Source organism: Hyperoodon ampullatus (genome assembly GCF_949752795.1).
Source record: "Hyperoodon ampullatus genome assembly, chromosome: 19".
NCBI classification, from domain to species: Eukaryota; Metazoa; Chordata; class Mammalia; order Artiodactyla; family Ziphiidae; genus Hyperoodon; species Hyperoodon ampullatus.
In genome coordinates, this window is record NC_136932.1 from 44829912 (window position 1) to 44847695 (window position 17784).

Sequence of the window (17784 nt, forward strand, 5' to 3'; positions counted from 1 at the left end):
AATTCATGAAAGTGGAATGGTGGTTTCCAGGAGCTAGGGGGAGGAGGAAATGCCTAATAAAAATTTCTGGCAATCCAGAGTTACTGACCAACTTTCACTAATTTATCCTGCATTAAGAAACATGAAAATCTCATGGCTTACAACACAAGGTTTATTTCTTGCTCATACTACCTATCTGCAACATGCTGTTAATATGGCAAAGGGAAAAAAAAGCAATGGCTAAATCAGGATATAGCTTATCACTTCCATTCACATTCCACACTTGCCAAAACAAGTCTCATGAATAAGCCTAGTATCAAGGGGCAGGAAGTATACTCTCCCAAAGGGAGAGGCATCTGATGGGAGAACTCTATAGAGATGGACCCAGTAGAGAGGGTTGCCCAATAATTGTAAGTAAGACTTGGGGATGATAAATCTACAACAAAGGGCAACTCCCTTAATTTGAAAAAAGGTATTTACCATGAACCTAGAGCAAAAATAACTATTGCTATATATCAGCAATAAACACTTAGAAAATGTAATAAATGTAACAATAAATTTAAAAGATCCCAACCAAGCATATGAGCTATGAAGCCAATTAACTACATCATCTTAGGCAAACTCTGCTTGTTTCTTCAACTGTGAAATGAAGATAATGACAACCTATTTCATTGATTCTAAAACAAATTTTTCACTTTAACCTCTCAGAAACTGATGACTTCCTGAAAGAACAGCTGTCACCCAGAAAGCAATAATAATGCATTAATAGTATATGAACACTTTCCAGTGTCACTTTCTGGTAACATCAAGAAAGCATCAATATCAAAGTATCTTACATTTGATAAAATACAGTAATATTTAATATTATTGTGATGATTACATGAGCTAATTCATATTAAACACTTAGAGCAATACTTAACATATAGCAAGTTCTCAATAAATATTAGTTTTTTTATTCTTTGTCCCACTATATTTATCAAAACAGATTATGATGCTAGAGTAATTGAAATAAAATGGCAGGGGAGCAGGATTAGAGAAAGAAATCAATGGAACAGAATAAACAGTCCAGGGAAAGAGACCTGCATATTTATGGCAATTTAATACATAATAAATGAATCATTTTATATCAGTGGGGAAGGCACATAATGGTAGTTCTCATCCTATCATACTCAATACCCCGCTTTTATAGGAAGTCTTTGTAAATACTCCTTATCCATACTGAAAGAAAATAAATAGATAATATAAACGTCTACACACAATTCTTAAAAGTTATACATACACACACCCATTTCTTCTCTCTAACCCAGTTTTGGATACACACATACATCCTTACAGAACTAAAAAAATAAAGGGAAATTAATTTATAGGAGAATAATATATACTGTATTTCAATATATAAATACATAACCACATTAGAAGACAGTAAGTTGTCAAATGCTTCTAACAGGCAGAATCACTGTAATCATCATTAATGCTACAGATACAAATGCTGACTGTAGAACTGGTGACTCAAATACCACAAGTGACACTGGGGACAGTGACCTGATTTTCTTAAATGGTGAACTCCTGGTAAAGTTCTAAACAGAATAGGATACAATCTTCACTTAATCTATAAGACAGTCAAAAATAGGAGAAAATTTAGCCACATAAAAATAATACTTTTGCCACATAAAAATAATACTTTTTAAAAGTATTTAGAGTTTTATTTTATTTTTGGGAATTCCCTGGTGGTCCAGTGGTTAGGACTCCATGCTTCCACTGCAGGGGGTCCAGGTTCAATCCCTGGTCAGGGAATTAGGATCCCACAAGCCGTGTGGTGCAGCCAAAACAAAAAACAAAACTTTTATTTAATAAAAATAGAATGTGCAGGGACTTCCCTGGCAGTCTAGTGGTTAAGACTCTGTGATTCCAATGCAGGGGGTGCAGGTTCAACCCCTGATTAGGGAACTATGATCCCACATACTGCGCAGTGAGGGCCAACCACCACCCCCCAACCAAAAAAAAAAAAAAGAATGTACAAAACATATGTTATGTTTATGTGTAAAAAGAACTTAGGTCCAAGGCTCATAAAATTATAGGTTTTCATCTGTACACATGTTCAGAGGGATTTCACCTATATGAATGGGGGTAATGAGAGGAAGAATATTTACAATTCCTGGCCCACATCAAATTGTTCTCAATACACTCTCTCTCAAAAACCGTGATAAGTAAAGGCAACTCCATAAGTTTCTTAATGCCTCTCTTGAAGTGCCGAAAACCCCTGGAATAAGACTGTTCCAAAAAAAACTGAAAAACTAGATATCCATTTTGTTGAAAATTAATAGACCCATCTCCTCAAAATATTCCTAAATCACTGGAAGGCAGAGTTGTATAATTTCACATGATAAAAACTACATCTCAACATAAGCTTGTGTTCCTTTTCCAACTAGTAAACAAGTTGACTCTGAAGTCTCTAGCTCTGCCAATTCCTCAACTAACCCTTTTTCCATTGCTCTCTCAAACTTTTAAAACTCCATTACAAACAAACTGTCTCTCAGAGGCAATACATTATCATGTTTAAAAGCATGGACTTTGGTAACAGGCAGATCTTCTGGGGTCAAAAACTAGCTCTATTACCTAAGTACTCTGTGTGTGATATAGGTTAATTAAATTCTTGACACCTCAGATTCCTTAGCATAAAATCTCCCCTTTTCCTTCAGCTTTTTCCATTATAAACATGTACAAAACATCTTCACCCTAAGAAAACAAAAACAAAAAGGAAATTTCCACCAACTCTACCATTACCATTATTCCTTCTATCAACTCCGTCTCCTCTCTTCCTGGTCAAACTCTTTCAAACTAGACCATGAATTAAATCAAAGAAGTTAATGATCACATAACAGAACAAAGAAGGGATGGAAAGGGAGACTGAAGAACTAAGAAAATACACCAAGGACTAAAACAACACCACTAGAGCCAACAAATAAATTAGAAACAGCAAAAAAACAGAAAAGACGCAACTGAAATACTGACAAAGGTTTAAGATGATCATCATTGATGCAGAGAAAAAGACAAAGATTGAGTAATTCCTCCAAATATCTGTTTAACTCTCTCATCTTACCCAACTCTACTTTTCTTGGTCCTTGTCATCTTCTAAATTAACATGTAATTTACTAGTCTCTTAGGTTAACCACTTATCACCTCTCCTCCTTCCACTAGAATGTAAGCTCCAGAAAGGCAGTGGCTTTGTTTTGTTTCACTGGCACAGAGCAGGGAATCACTAAATAGTTGAATGTACTAATGAATGCATGATGATATGGAAGACAAAGATGATCCTCCAAAAAGATAAAAAGCAAATGGATCAGAAAAAGTATTGACATGATGACGATAAATTTCTATGAAATGAAGGAATACTTAAATATTTAGGTAAAAAACAACAATTTATTCCAGAAAAAGTAATTCAAAATGATTTGCACCAAAACACACTGAACTTAAAGGATATAAAGAAAATACTCACCAGCTGTCCAAGCCAATAAAAAAGTAAGTCATCGAAAGTGGCATAAAATAACTACAGTATTTTACTTCCTCATAAAAATACTCAGTGCCATGGAAAATAACTACAGTCTACAAAGTTTTGAAATAAATTGTTATTCTAGAAATTCTACAACCATTCAGATAGATTATTTAGGTGACAAAAGCAACAGGAATTCAATCATTCCTTAACAATTAAGAATTTAGGAAATAATGCCCCTATAAGCACATGTTGAAAAACTATGGGACAATGAAATTAAGGTGAAGATCTCAGAAATGGAAAGCACCGGTAAAAGGACTAGTAGAGTGCACTGAATTGAATTAAATAAGAAAACAAGGAATACAAAATACAGGAATACAAAAATGATTTAACTTCAAAAAATTAATGTAGATGGGGATGCGGCCTGAGGAGCAGGGGCAGGAGCTTCAAGACTAGGGCAACGCAAAAGGCCACAGACACCCCAAAACACACCACCAGACGTGGACCTGCCCACCAGAAAGACAAGATCCAGCCTCATCCACCAGAACACAGGCACCAGTCCCCTCCACCAGGAAGCCTACACAACCCACTGAACCTACTTTAGCCACTGGGGACAGACACCATAAACAATGGGAACTACAAACCTGCAGCCTGCAAAAAGGAGACCCCAAACACAGTAAGATAAGCAAAATGAGAAGACAGAAAAACACACAGCAGATGAAGCAGCAAGATAAAAACACACCAGACCTAACAAATGAAGAGGAAATAGGCAGTCTACCTGAAAAATAATTCAGAATAATGATAGTAAAGATGATGCAAAATCTTGGAAATAGAATAGAGAAAATGCAAGAAACATTTAACAAGGACCTAGAAGAACTAAAGAGGAAACAAGCAACGATGAACAACACAATAAATGAAATTAAAAATACTCTAGAAGGGGGCTTCCCTGGTGGTGCAGTGGTTGAGAGTCCACCTGCCGATGCAGGGGACGCGGATTCGTGCCCCAGTCCAGGATGATCCCACATGCCGCGGAGCGGCTGGGCCCATGAGCCATGGCCGCGGAGCCTGCACGTCCGGAGCCTGTGCTCCTCAACGGGAGAGGCCACAACAGTGAGAGGCCCGCGTACCGCAAAAACAAAACAAAACAAACAAACAAAACAAAACAAAAAAACTCTAAAAGGGATCAATAGCAGAATAACTGAGGCAGAAGAACGGATAAATGACCTGCAAGATAAAATAGTGGAAATAACTACTGCAGAGCAGAATAAAGAAAAAAGAATGAAAAGAACTGAGGACAGTCTCAGAGACCTCTGGGACAACATTAAACGCACCAACATTCGAATTATAGGGGTCCCAGAAGAACAAGAGAAAAAGAAAGGGACTGAGAAAATACTTGAAGAGATTATAGTTGAAAACTTCCCTAATATGGGAAAGGAAACAGTTATTAATCAAGTCCAGGAAGCACAGAGAGTCCCATACAGGATAAATCCAAGGAGAAACATGCCAAGACACATATTAATCAAACTGTCAAAAATTAAATAAAAGAAAACATATTAAAAGCAGCAAGGGAAAAACAACAAATAACACACAAGGGAATCCCCATAAGGTTAACAGCTGATCTTTCAGCAGAAACTCTGCAAGCCAGAAGGAAGTGGCAGGACATATTTAAAGTGGTGAAGGAGAAAAACCTACAACCAAGATTACTCTACCCAGCAAGGATCTCATTCAGATTTGATGGAGAAATTAAAACCTTTACAGACAAGAAAAACCTGAGAGAGTTCAGCACCACCAAACCAGCTTTACAACAAATGCTAAAGGAACTTCTCTAGGCAGGAAACACAAGAGAAGGAAAAGACCTACAATAACAAACCCAAAACAATTAAGAAAATGGGAATAGGAACATACATATTGATAATTACCTTAAATGTAAATAGATTAAATGCTCCCACCAAAAGACACAGACCAGCTGAATGGATACAAAAACAAGACCCATATATATGCTGTCTATAAGAGACCCACTCCAGACCTAGGGACACATACAGACTGAAAGTGAGGGGATGGAAAAAGATATTCCATGCAAATGGAAATCAAAAGAAAGCTGGAATAGCAATTCTCATATCAGACAAAATAGACTTTAAAATAAAGACTATTAGAAGAGACAAAGAAGGACACTACATAATGATCAAGGGATCAATCCAAGAAGAAGACATAACAATTGTAAATGTTTATGCACCCAACATAGGAGCACCTCAATACATAAGGCAAATACTAACAGCCATAAAAGGGGGAAATCGATAGTAACACAATTATAGTAGGGGACTTTAACACCCCACTTTCACCAATGGACAGATCATCCAAAATGAAAATAAATAAGGAAACACAAGCTTTAAATGATACATTAAACAAGATGGACTTAATTGATATTTATAGGACATTCCATCCAAAAACAACAGAATACACATTTTTCTCAAGTGCTCATGGAACATTCTCCAGGACGGATCATATCTTGGGTCACAAATCAAGCCTTGGTAAATTTAAGAAAATTGAAATTGTATCAAGTATCTTTTCCAACCACAACGCTATGAGACTAGATATCAATTACAGGAAAAGATCTGTAAAAAATACAAACACATGGAGGCTAAACAATACACTACTTAATAACGAAGTGATCGCTGAAGAAATCAAAGAGGAAATCAAAAAATACCTAGAAACAAATGACAGTGGAGACACGACAACCCAAAACCTATGGGATGCAGCAAAAGCAGTTCTAAGAGGGAAGTTTACAGCAATACAATCCTACCTTAAGAAACAGGAAACATCTCAAATAAACAACCTAACCTTGCACCTAAAGCAATTAGAGAAAGATGAACAAAGAAACTCCAAAGTTAGCAGAAGGAAAGAAATCATAAAGATCAGATCAGAAATAAATGAAAAGGAAATGAAGGAAACGATAGCAAAGATCAATAAAACTAAAAGCTGGTTCTTTGAGAAGATAAACAAAATGGATAAACCATTAGCCAGACTCATCAAGAAAAAAAGGGAGAAGACTCAAATCAATAGAATTAGAAATGAAAAAGGAGAAGTAACAACTGACACTGCAGAAATACAAAAGATCATGAGAGATGACTACAAGCAACTCTATGCCAATAAAATGGACAACCTGGAAGAAATGGACAAATTCTTAGAAATGCACAACCTTCTGAGACTGAACCAGGAAGAAATACAAAATATGAACAGACCAATCACAAGCACTGAAATTGAAACTGTGATAAAAAATCTTCCAACAAACAAAAGCCCAGGACCAGATGGCTTCACAGGTGAATTCTATCAAACATTTAGAGAAGAGCTAACACCTATCCTTCTCAAACTCTTCCAAAATATAGCAGAGGGAGGAACACTCCCAAACTCATTCTACGAGGCCACCATCACCCTGACACCAAAACCAAACAAAGAGGTCACAAAGAAAGAAAACTTCAGGCCAATATCACTGATGAACATAGATGCAAAAATCCTCAACAAAATACTAGCAAACAGAATCCAAGCACATTAAAAGGATCATACACCATGATCAAGTGGGGTTTATTCCAGGAATGCAAGGATTCTTCAATATACACAAATCAATCAACGTGATACACCATATTAACAAACTGAAGGAGAAAAACCATATGATCATCTCAATAGATGCAGAGAAAGCTTTTGACAAAATTCAACACCCATTTAGGATAAAAACTCTCCAGAAACTAGGCAGAGAGGGAACATTCCTCAACATAATAAAGGCCATATAGGACAAACCCACAGCCAACATCGTCCTCAATGGTGAAAAACTGAAACCATTTCCACTAAGATCAGGAACAAGACAAGCTTGCCCACTCTCACCACTCTTATTCAACATAGTTTTGGAAGTTTTAGCCACAGCAATCAGAGAAGAAAAGGAAATAAAAGGAATCCAAACTGGAAAAGAAGAAGTAAAGCTGTCACTGTTTGCAGATGACATGATACTATACATAGAGAATCCTAAAGATGCTACCAGAAAACTACTAGAGCTAATCAATGAATTTGGTAAAGTAGCAGGATACAAAATTAATGCATAGAAATCTCTTGCATTCCTATTCACTAAAGATGAAAAATCTGAAAGTGAAATTAAGAAAACACTCCCACTTACCACTGCAGCAAAAAGAATAAAATATCTAGGAATAAACCTACCTAAGGAGACAAAAGACCTGTACGAAGAAAATTATAAGACACTGTGAAAGAAATTAAAGATGATACAAATAGAGGGAGAGATATACCATGTTCTTGGATTGGAAGAATCAACATTGGGAAAATGACTCTCCTACCCAAAGCACTCTACAGATTCAATGCAATCCTTATCAAATTACCACTGGCATTTTTCACAGAACTAGAACAAAAAATTTCACAATTTATATGGAAACACAAAAGACCCCGAATAGCCAAAGTAATCTTGAGAAAGAAAAACAGAGCTGGAGGAATCAGGCTCCTTGACTTCAGACTATACTACAAAGCTACAGTAATCAAGACAGTATGGTACTGGCACAAAAACAGAAATATAGATCAATGGAACACGATAGAAAGCCCAGAGATAAACCCACGCACATATGGTCACCTTATCTTTTTTTTTTTTTTTTTTTTTTTTTTTTTTTTTGCGGTACGCGGGCCTCTCACTGTTGTGGCCTCTCCCGTTGTGGAGCACAGGCTCCGGACGCGCAGGCTCAGCGGCCATGGCTCACGGGACCAGCTGCTCCGCGGCATGTGGGATCTTCCCGGACCGGGGCACGAACCCGTGTCCCCTGCATTGGCAGGCGGACTCTCAACCACTGCGCCACCAGGGAAGCCCCAGGTCACCTTATCTTTGATAAAGGAGGCAAGAATATACAGTGGAGGAAAGACAGCCTCTTCAATAAGTGGTGCGGGGAAAACTGGACAGCTACATGTAAAAGTATGAGATTAGAACACTCCCTAACACCATACACAAAAATAAGCTCAAAATGGATTAAAGATCTAAAGGTAAGGCCAGAAACTATCAAACTCTTAGAGGAAAACATAGGCAGAACACTCTATGACATAAATCACAGCAAGATCCTTTTTGACCCATCTCCTAGAGAAATGGAAATAAAAATAAACAAATGGGACCTAATGAAACTTAAAAGCTTCTGCACAGCAAAGGAAACCATAAACAAGACCAAAAGACAACCCTCAGAATGGGAGAAAATATTTGCAAATGAAGCAACTGACAAAGGATTAATCTCCAAAATTTACAAGCAGCTCATGTAGTTCAATAACAAAAAAACAAACAACTCAATCCAAAAATGGGCAGAAGACCTAAATAGACATTTCTCCAAAGAAGATATACAGATTGCCAACAAACACATGAAAGAATGCTCAACATCATTAATCATTAGAGAAATGCAAGTCAAAAGTACAATGGGGGCTTCCCTGGTGGCGCAGTGGTTGAGAGTCCGCCTGCTGATACAGGGGACGTGTGTTCGTGCCCCAGTCTGGGAAGGTCCCACATGCCGCGGAGCGGCTGGGCCCGTGAGGCATGGCCGCTGAGCCTGCGTGTCCGGAGCCTGTGCTCCGCAACGGGAGAGGCCAAAACAGTGAGAGGCCCGCGTACCGAAAAAAAAAAAAAGTACAATGAGATATCATCTCACACTGGTCAGAATGGCCATCATCAAGAAATCTAGAAACAATAAATGCTGGAGAGGGTGTGGAGAAAAGGGAACACTCTTGCACTGCTGGTGGGAATGTGAATTGGTACAGCCACTATGGAGAACAGTATGGAGGTTCCTTAAAAAACTAAAAATAGAACTACCATATGACCCAGCAATCCCACTACTAGGCATATACCCTGAGAAAACCATAATTCAAAAAGAGACATGTACCAAAATGTTCATTGCAGCTCTATTCACAATAGCCCAGAGCTGGAAACAACCTAAGTGTCCATCATCGGATGAATGGATAAAGAAGATGTGGCACATATATACAATGGAATATTACTCAGCCATAAAAAGAAACGAAACTGAGCTATTTGTAATGAGGTGGATAGACCTAGAGTCTGTCATACAGAGTGAAGTAAGTCAGAAAGAGAAAGACAAATACCGTATGCTAACACATATATATGGAATTTAAAAAAAAAAAAAAAATGTCATGAAGAACCTAGGGGTAAAACAGGAATAAAGACACAGACCTAGGGCTTCCCTGGTGGCGCAGTGGTTGGGAGTCCGCCTGCCGATGCAGGGGACGCGGGTTCGTGCCCCGGTCTGGGAGGATCCCGCATGCCGCGGAGCGGCTGGGCCCGTGAGCCGTGGCCGCTGAGCCTGTGCTCCGGAGCCTGTGCTCCGCAAGGGGAGAGGCCACAGCAGTGAGAGGCCCGCCTACCGCAAAAAAAAAAAAAAAAAAAAAAAAAAAAGACACAGACCTACTTGAGAATGGACTTGAGGATATGGGGAAGGGGAAGGGTAAGCTGTGACAAAGGGAAAGAGAGGTATGGACATATATACACTACCAAACGTAAGGTAGATAGATAGTGGGAAGCAGCCGCAGAGCACAGGGAGATCAGCTCGGTGCTTTGTGACCGCCTGGAGGGGTGGGATGGGGAGGGTGGGAGGGAGGGAGATGCATGAGGGAGGGGATGTGGGAACAGATGTATATGTATGACTGATTCACTTTGTTATAAAGCAGAAACTAAAAAAAAAAAAAAAAAAAAAAGATACATGCACCCCTATGTTCATAGCAGCACTATTCACAAACAGCCAAATGTCCATCAACAGGTGAATGGATAAAGAAGATGTGGTACATATATAAAATGGAATATTACTCAGCCATAAAAAAGAATGAAATAATGCCATTCGCAGCAACATAGATAGACCTAGAGATTATCGTACTAAGCAAAGTAAGTCAGAAAGAGAAAGACAAATACTATATGATATCACTTATATGTGGAATCTAAAATACGATACAAATCAACATATCTACAAAACAAAAACAGGGACTTCCCTGGTGGTCCACTGGTTAAGACTCCGCACTCCCAATGCAGGGGGCCCGGGTTCAACCCCTGGTCAGGGAACTAGATCTCACATGCTGCAACTGAACATCCCGTATGCAGCAATGAAGATCCCACTTGTTGCAACTAAGACCCAGCACAGCCAAATAATTAAATAAATAATAAATATTTTTTTTTTTTTTTTTTTTTGCGGTACGCGGGCCTCTCACTGTTGTGGCCTCTCCCGTTGTGGAGCACAGGCTCCGGACGCTCAGGCCCAGCGGCCATGGCTCACGGGCCCAGCCGCTCTGCGGCATGTGGGATCTTCCCGGACCAGGGCACAAACCCGTGTCCCCTGCATCGGCAGGCGGACTCTCAACCACTGCGCCACCAGGGAAGCCCAATAATAAATATTTTTAAAAAACAAAAACATGGGCTTCCCTGGTGGCACAGTGGTTGAGAGTTCGCCTGCCGATGCAGGGGACACAGGTTCGTGCCCCAGTCCGGGAAGATCCCACATGCCGCGGAGTGGCTAGGCCCGTGAGCCATGGCCACTGAGCCTGCGCGTCTGGAGCCTGTGCTCCGCAAGGGGAGAGGCCCCAACAGTGAGAGGCCCGCGTACTGCAAAAAAACAAAAACAAAAACAAAAACAGACTCACAGATATAGAGAACATACTTGTGGTTGCTGGGTGGTGGGGAAGGCAGGAGGGAAGGAATGGGAGTTTGGATTAGCAGAGGAAAACTATTATATATAGGATGGATAAACAACAAGGTCCTTCTGTAGGGCAAAGGAAACTATATTCAATCCTGTGACAAACCAATGGAAAAGAATATGAAAAAGAATATATATATGTGTGTAACTGAGTCACTTTGCTGTACAGAAGAAATTAACACAACACTGTAAATCAACTATACTTCAATAAAACTAAAAAAGAAAAGAAATAGTAAAAGCAATGAAAATATACCATGTAATCCGGTAATTTGCAAATGTTTCTAATTTGGGGGATATACAATTACAGTCATGTATTTTTTAAAGCACTGATTTCCTTCTGTTCTTCAAAAATTATAACAATTGGGCTTCCCTGGTGGCGCAGTGGTTGAGAGTCCGCCTGCCGATGCAGGGGACACAGGTTTGTGCGCCGGTCCGGGAAGATCCCACATGCCGCAGAGCAGCTGGGCCCGTGAGCCATGGCCACTGAGCCTGCGTGTCTGGAGCCTGTGCTCCGCAAAGGGAGAGGCCACGACAGTGATAGGACCACGTACCGCAAAAAAAAAAAAAAAGAAAAAGAAAAATTATAACAATGAAATAAATACAATTTTGAAAAAAAATTTAAAAGCTCATACTGTCACCAAAAAAACCCAAACCAATTCTCTTTAATTTTCCACTTATATATCCATATAGTTTTGTACAACCATATATACATATTCAATTTTGTATTCTGCTTATTTCATCTTCTTTCATGCTTTTAAATAGTTCCAGTACTCTCTCTCATTATGACTTCCATCAGATTAAATGTGTTATTTCCTTTTATATTTTAATATGATTTGGAAGCTAAGTATCTTACAGGAAATTCTTAAAGTTCACCATAAATTTTTCTTAAAAATTATTTTTCAATTATAAAAACTATTGTGGAAAATTTAGAAAATACAGAAAAGCATAAAAAACAAAATAACCACTCATAAGTCCACCAAAGACAACTACCATTAATATTCTGAAATGCTCTCTTTACTCTTTTTTCCTTTCATTTTATTTATAACAATTCTGTAATATACACTGCACCTCACTTTACTTAGCCATGATTACACTGTTGAAAGCTGGACTGGTTCTAAGATTTTACTATCATAAACAACCCTGAAATAAAGACTTCTGAATACCTATAGATCTTTAATGCAAACTTCTGACAACTTCCTCAGGAGAGAATTTTAGAAGGGAAAGTTCTGGCACAGCCTCTGTCTTCTGATTGATACAGTGGGTTAAATATACTTGATTCTTAAAGGATTGATACGAATTGCAAAACTGCCTTCCAAAAAGGGGCAATGATTTACAAGAAAATTTTGAATTTCAGAATTTCCCATTTCACCAAAACCTTGCCATTATCATTTTTTAAAGTATTTTCTAACATAGTAAAAAAAAATGGCAGCTTACTGTTGCCCTAATTTACATTTCTTAGATATACTAAGATTAAACATTTTTAATGTTTATTAGATATTTCCATTTCTTCTATATTTCTCTATGTATTTTCCTTGGTTTTCTGCTGGGGTTTTAATGTTTTTCTTATAGTTTTTGTAACTGTTCTATAGTTTATGAAAATGAAAGCTTAACCTATAAAAGGACTATACCATGGCTTCTGAGTACTCAAAGTGCAATTATTATCATCTACCATTTATCTAACATATTTGATATATACACAAAAAACTAAATTAATGAATTTAAGCTATTTTAACGTAATATTCTCTTTTAAAGAGATCAAGAAGTTTTGCATCTTTATCCAACAGTGACAATTCTCAGGTTGTATGAATCATACCTCTTCATGGCATATGAATTATATTACAAAACTGGATCTCACAAGATTATTATTATCTAGAAATGAGCATTTCAATTGCCAAGACTAAAAGAAAAATTATGTTCTGCAAAATGAGCAAGCATTTATCACGGAGAAATATCTAAAAGGAAGTTCCATGTTTGTCATGCAACATCTATTTTACTCACTAGCCACTTTATAACACTTGTGAAATACTGGTTGTCACACATACTTTGGATAATTGTATACATCATGGGTCAGCAAGTTACAGCCAAATCTCAGCCATCCCCACTTTTGTAAATAAAGTTTTATTAGAACACATTTATTAGTCATGCTCATTCATTTACATATTATCTAATGGCTGCTTTCACACTAGGAGATCAAAGTTGACTACTTAGCTTGCAAAGCCTAAAACATCTACTATCTGGCTCTTTACAATATAGACAGCTAAAACATCTGAGTAAATGATTTTACTCATTCTTGGAAGCCAGCACAAACATTCGGATCCTAACTCATGGAGCTCATACTCTAGTACAGTGAAAGACTTGTATGCAAATAACTTATAATACAAGATATAAAAAGCTAAGTGCTCTAAGAAAGGTAAAGAGTGTCAGAAAAAGGAAGAATCTTTCCAGTGGGGAAAATCTTGAAGGAAGCAACTTTTGCACTGGGTTTTAAAGGATGGCTATAATTTGGACATATAGGATGGAGAGACTTCCAGTATGAAGAAAAGTAGAGTTGTGAAAGAATACAAACATAACAGTGTACTTTGCATGGAGAAGCACAGTTAGGAGAAAATGCTAATAAGTCCTTCGAAGCCAAAGCATAGGGAAGGCTTTCAATGTCAGGATGAGCAGTTTAGATTTTAAATACAATTAGGTTCAAGAGTAAGGAAGTTAACAGTGATTAGAACTGTGCTTTAGGAAGATCTATCTATCAACAGTATTTGAAATGAATTTGAGGAGAGAGAGGTGATAAGGAAATTGTTACAAAGCTATAATAATCCATGACAGAAGTAATGAAGGTGGTGGCAATGGGACTGGAAAGAGAGGAGGGACTGGAAAAAAATGAAACAAACACACTATTATCTTAGCAAAACCACTCAAACACTTATTATCAGACAGCAGCATCTGGATATAATATAAACCTTACTGATACGGGGTAAAACCTCTTCATCTCCTCTACCTTTGAACAAAATGATAATTGTTTCTATTTAGTTCTGATAATTTCAAGAAGAGGGACTATTTAAATAATAATTTAAAGTGCTGGACTACCACTTTCTCCCATTTTTAAACTAACTCTGGATACAAACACACACTGAAACAGAATTCGCTTGCTAGGGCTCCCTCTGCTTGACCACTGGAATAAAAGTCTGATCTTAAATTTGGGCTCTTAGTTGCTTCTGCTGAATTCCTGAAAATAAGAATAGTTGGATTTGCTTCAGAAGCTCCTCGCCAGGTTTATCAAATGCCCTCCTCAGGAGGGGAAACATAAAATATCTTTCTCTGTATTTTCCAAAACACCAATAATTTTATTGTTTCTTAACTGATTAATTTTTAAAGAAGAGAGTTTTAGATTCACTGACATAGAGAAGAGACTTGTGGTTATCAAGGGGGAGGTGGGTGGGAGAGGAATTGATTGGGAGTTTGGGATTAGCAGATGCAAACTATTATATATAGAATGGATAAACAACAAGGTCCTACTGTATAGCACAGGAAACTATATTCAATATCCTGTGATAAACCATAATGGAAAAGAATATGAAAACGAATGTATGTGTATGTGTGTGTGTGTGTGTGTGCATAAATAAACTGAGTCACTTTGCTGTACAGCAGAAATTAACACAACATTGTAAATTAACTATATTTCAATAAAATAAATTTTTAAAAAAGAGTTTTATATTCAAAGCTCACAAACATTTAAATAATATACAAGGATAAGCTGGAATTCACCAGACTGATGTTTTATAAGTAAGGAAATTATTCTAAAGACCGGTTTTATATTCTCTACTCATTAAGAACTAAACTGCAGCTCCCTGTCAGTTGGCTTCTGGCTGGGTTCTACCAACAGAATACAAAAACAGTATATTGGAGGGTAGGAGAAAGAGAGATGATGAGGTATTTCTCCCTGCCTTTCTCTCTACCTAAGACTAAATCTCCCAGTGGCTTCAACTCCTTTTGGGAAAGTCCAGTTCCCACCAAGTAACCCTAGCCCCTGGCCTCCAGGTCCAACTCCTACCTGTATCCCTCCATTTATCACTTCTTGCCTTTTACTACTGCTAATCTCTGGGTTGCTTCACCATCTCTTGTAGTTTCTCAAGTCTTCCATCACCCATGTAACCAATTCTCTGCATTAAAGTCTCTCCATGTAAAAGGAAGGAGGGTGGGAGGGAGGGAGGGAAGAGCAAAATGGCCCTAGGCCTTTCTTTTCTGACTCTAGTGTACCCACCGTCCAGCTTCCACTAGTATCATTTCACAATGGAAAAGAAACAGCAATCACATCAGTAAACTTTCTAGATCACTTGTATAAACCCATCCTTCTCAAACTTGAGTATATGTTGCTTTGCATTACATGGGTATGCCAGGATGATTTATGTGAAACTACAAGACAACCATGTCGTATTTTTCTGTTGTGTCTACAGTGATTTTAAAAAATTATTTGTACATTAAAACAAACCACAAGGGTAGTGTCAATTCAATGGGGAAGAGCCTTCAACAAATGGTGTTGGGACAACTGGATATCCATCCACATGCAAAGAGTGAAATTGAACCTCCATCTCATAACCATATACAAAAATTAACTCAAAATGGATCATAGATGTAATTTTAGAACTAAAACTACAAAATTCTTAGAAGAAAACATATGCGTAAATCTTTGTGACCCTAGATTAAGCAATGGTTTCTTAGGTATGACATCAAAGCAGTAGCAACCTAAGAAAAAAAATATATTGGACTTCCTCAAAATTGAACTTTTGTACTTCAAAGGACATTATCAAGAAAGTGAAAAGACAATTCACAGAATGGGAGAAAATATTTACAAATTACATCTAATTAGCGACTTGTATCTAGAATATATAAAGGAATCCTACAACTCATAACAAAATGACAACCCAATTAAAAACTAGGCAAATGATATGAACAGACATTTCTCTAAAGATGATACATAAATGGCCAATATCCTTGGTCATAAGTAAAATGCAAATCAAAACCACAATGAGATAGTTGTCTGGGGCATAATGTGGGGAAGCAAACTAACTGCAAAGGGGCATTAAAGAACTTTCAGGGAAGAAAGAAATAGTCTACAATACATCTTGACTGGGGTGTATATATATACATACATATATATATATACACACACATATATATATATATATATATACACACACACACACACACACACACATATATATATTTTTTTATTATTATTATTTTTTGGTACACGGGCCTCTCACTGTTGTGGCCTCTCCCGTTGCAGAGCACAGGCTCTGGATGTGCAGGCTCAGCGGCCAGGGCTCACGGGCCCAGCCGCTCCACGGCATGTGGGATCTTCCCGAACCGGGGCACGAACCCGTGTCCCCTGCATCAGCAGGCAGACTCTCAACCACTGCGCCACCAGGGAAGCCCTGGGGCGTATATATTTGTCAAAAGTCACCAACCTGTACACTTAAAATCCATGAGTTTATATGCAAATTGTATGTAAATTATCAACTTTTAAAAAAGTAAGCCATCTACAGTCTATTTCTTCAACAGAAGAAAAGAAGCAAAGGATCAAATATGTTCAATTACCTAACTATGCTATTATATAATTAGTAAAAACTGAAAGAGAAGTGATTTTTTCTGCCAGAGCAAAGGAAGTACGAAATTGATACAAAGGTCTTTTAGAAATATAGAAAATGACTGAAGTATTAAATAAGCACACATTTGGGGGTTTTATAAACTGCTGTAAACTGGGGTTTCATAGGAAAACACTGTTTTGGCTGCTAAAACATAAAATGTTCATATTAGATGTCATTATCATCAATGCTAACTTTATACACTACCATATTACAACTGAATAATTACACTTAGCAGACACTGAGTAACCACAAAAGTAGTCTCATAAGAAACTACTTGGCTAAAAAAAATTTCTAGGAAACTGGCGACATCTTAATAGCTTATTTCCAGGAATCTTTACAGCAACAATTTTGTTATATATCAGTATTATTGTCTGAAATTACTCTGTATAACTGCTTAAAAATAACTGAAGTTCATAGCCTTGGGAAAAAAAAATCTCTTAGATTACCCATGTATCACCTACAAAAAAAAAAAAGTAGAGCTTTCTTCTTTATCCTTTTTGATAATTCTGTAAATTATAATGCTACAGATGCACTGTATTAACAAATATCTAAAGCAAGCAAAGACGTAAAATTCACAAGTTCAACTAAGAAAAAAATTTCCAACAATGCAGTAGAAAAACATAGTTTCCCTTACCTCATCATCATCATCAGAATCATTCCCAAACACTGAAGGTTTTTGCAAAACAGGGTGCAACTGCTGTGCTTTCTTTGGCAAAGTAAGCCCATACCTGCATTTTTTTTTTGAAATAGAAATTACACCATTATATTTAAATGTTAAACAATAATACATCCACTACCTCTTCCAGACGAAGCTACCAAGTCAAAACATGTCACATAACCTATGAACATATAACACTGGTTCTGATTTTCAACTATCTAAAAGTTCTAATATGCGCTAAAGATTTTATAATTATTACTCTAAGTGATTATTTGTGGGCCAAAATCAAAATACCAT

At 37.5% G+C, this 17784-nt stretch overlaps 1 protein-coding gene across 2 annotated transcripts in view; it reads right to left on the reverse strand.

Annotated features, from left to right (window-relative positions):
- The window catches only part of NSRP1 (nuclear speckle splicing regulatory protein 1), a 65145-nt gene that overhangs the window by 46325 nt on the left and 1036 nt on the right, over positions 1 to 17784 (reverse strand). For both annotated transcript variants that reach the window (XM_079725679.1, XM_079725678.1), the window contains exon 2: positions 17464 to 17557. In XM_079725679.1, the coding sequence (XP_079581805.1) occupies positions 17464 to 17557 (94 nt within the window). The remainder of the gene's footprint in view (positions 1 to 17463; positions 17558 to 17784) is intronic.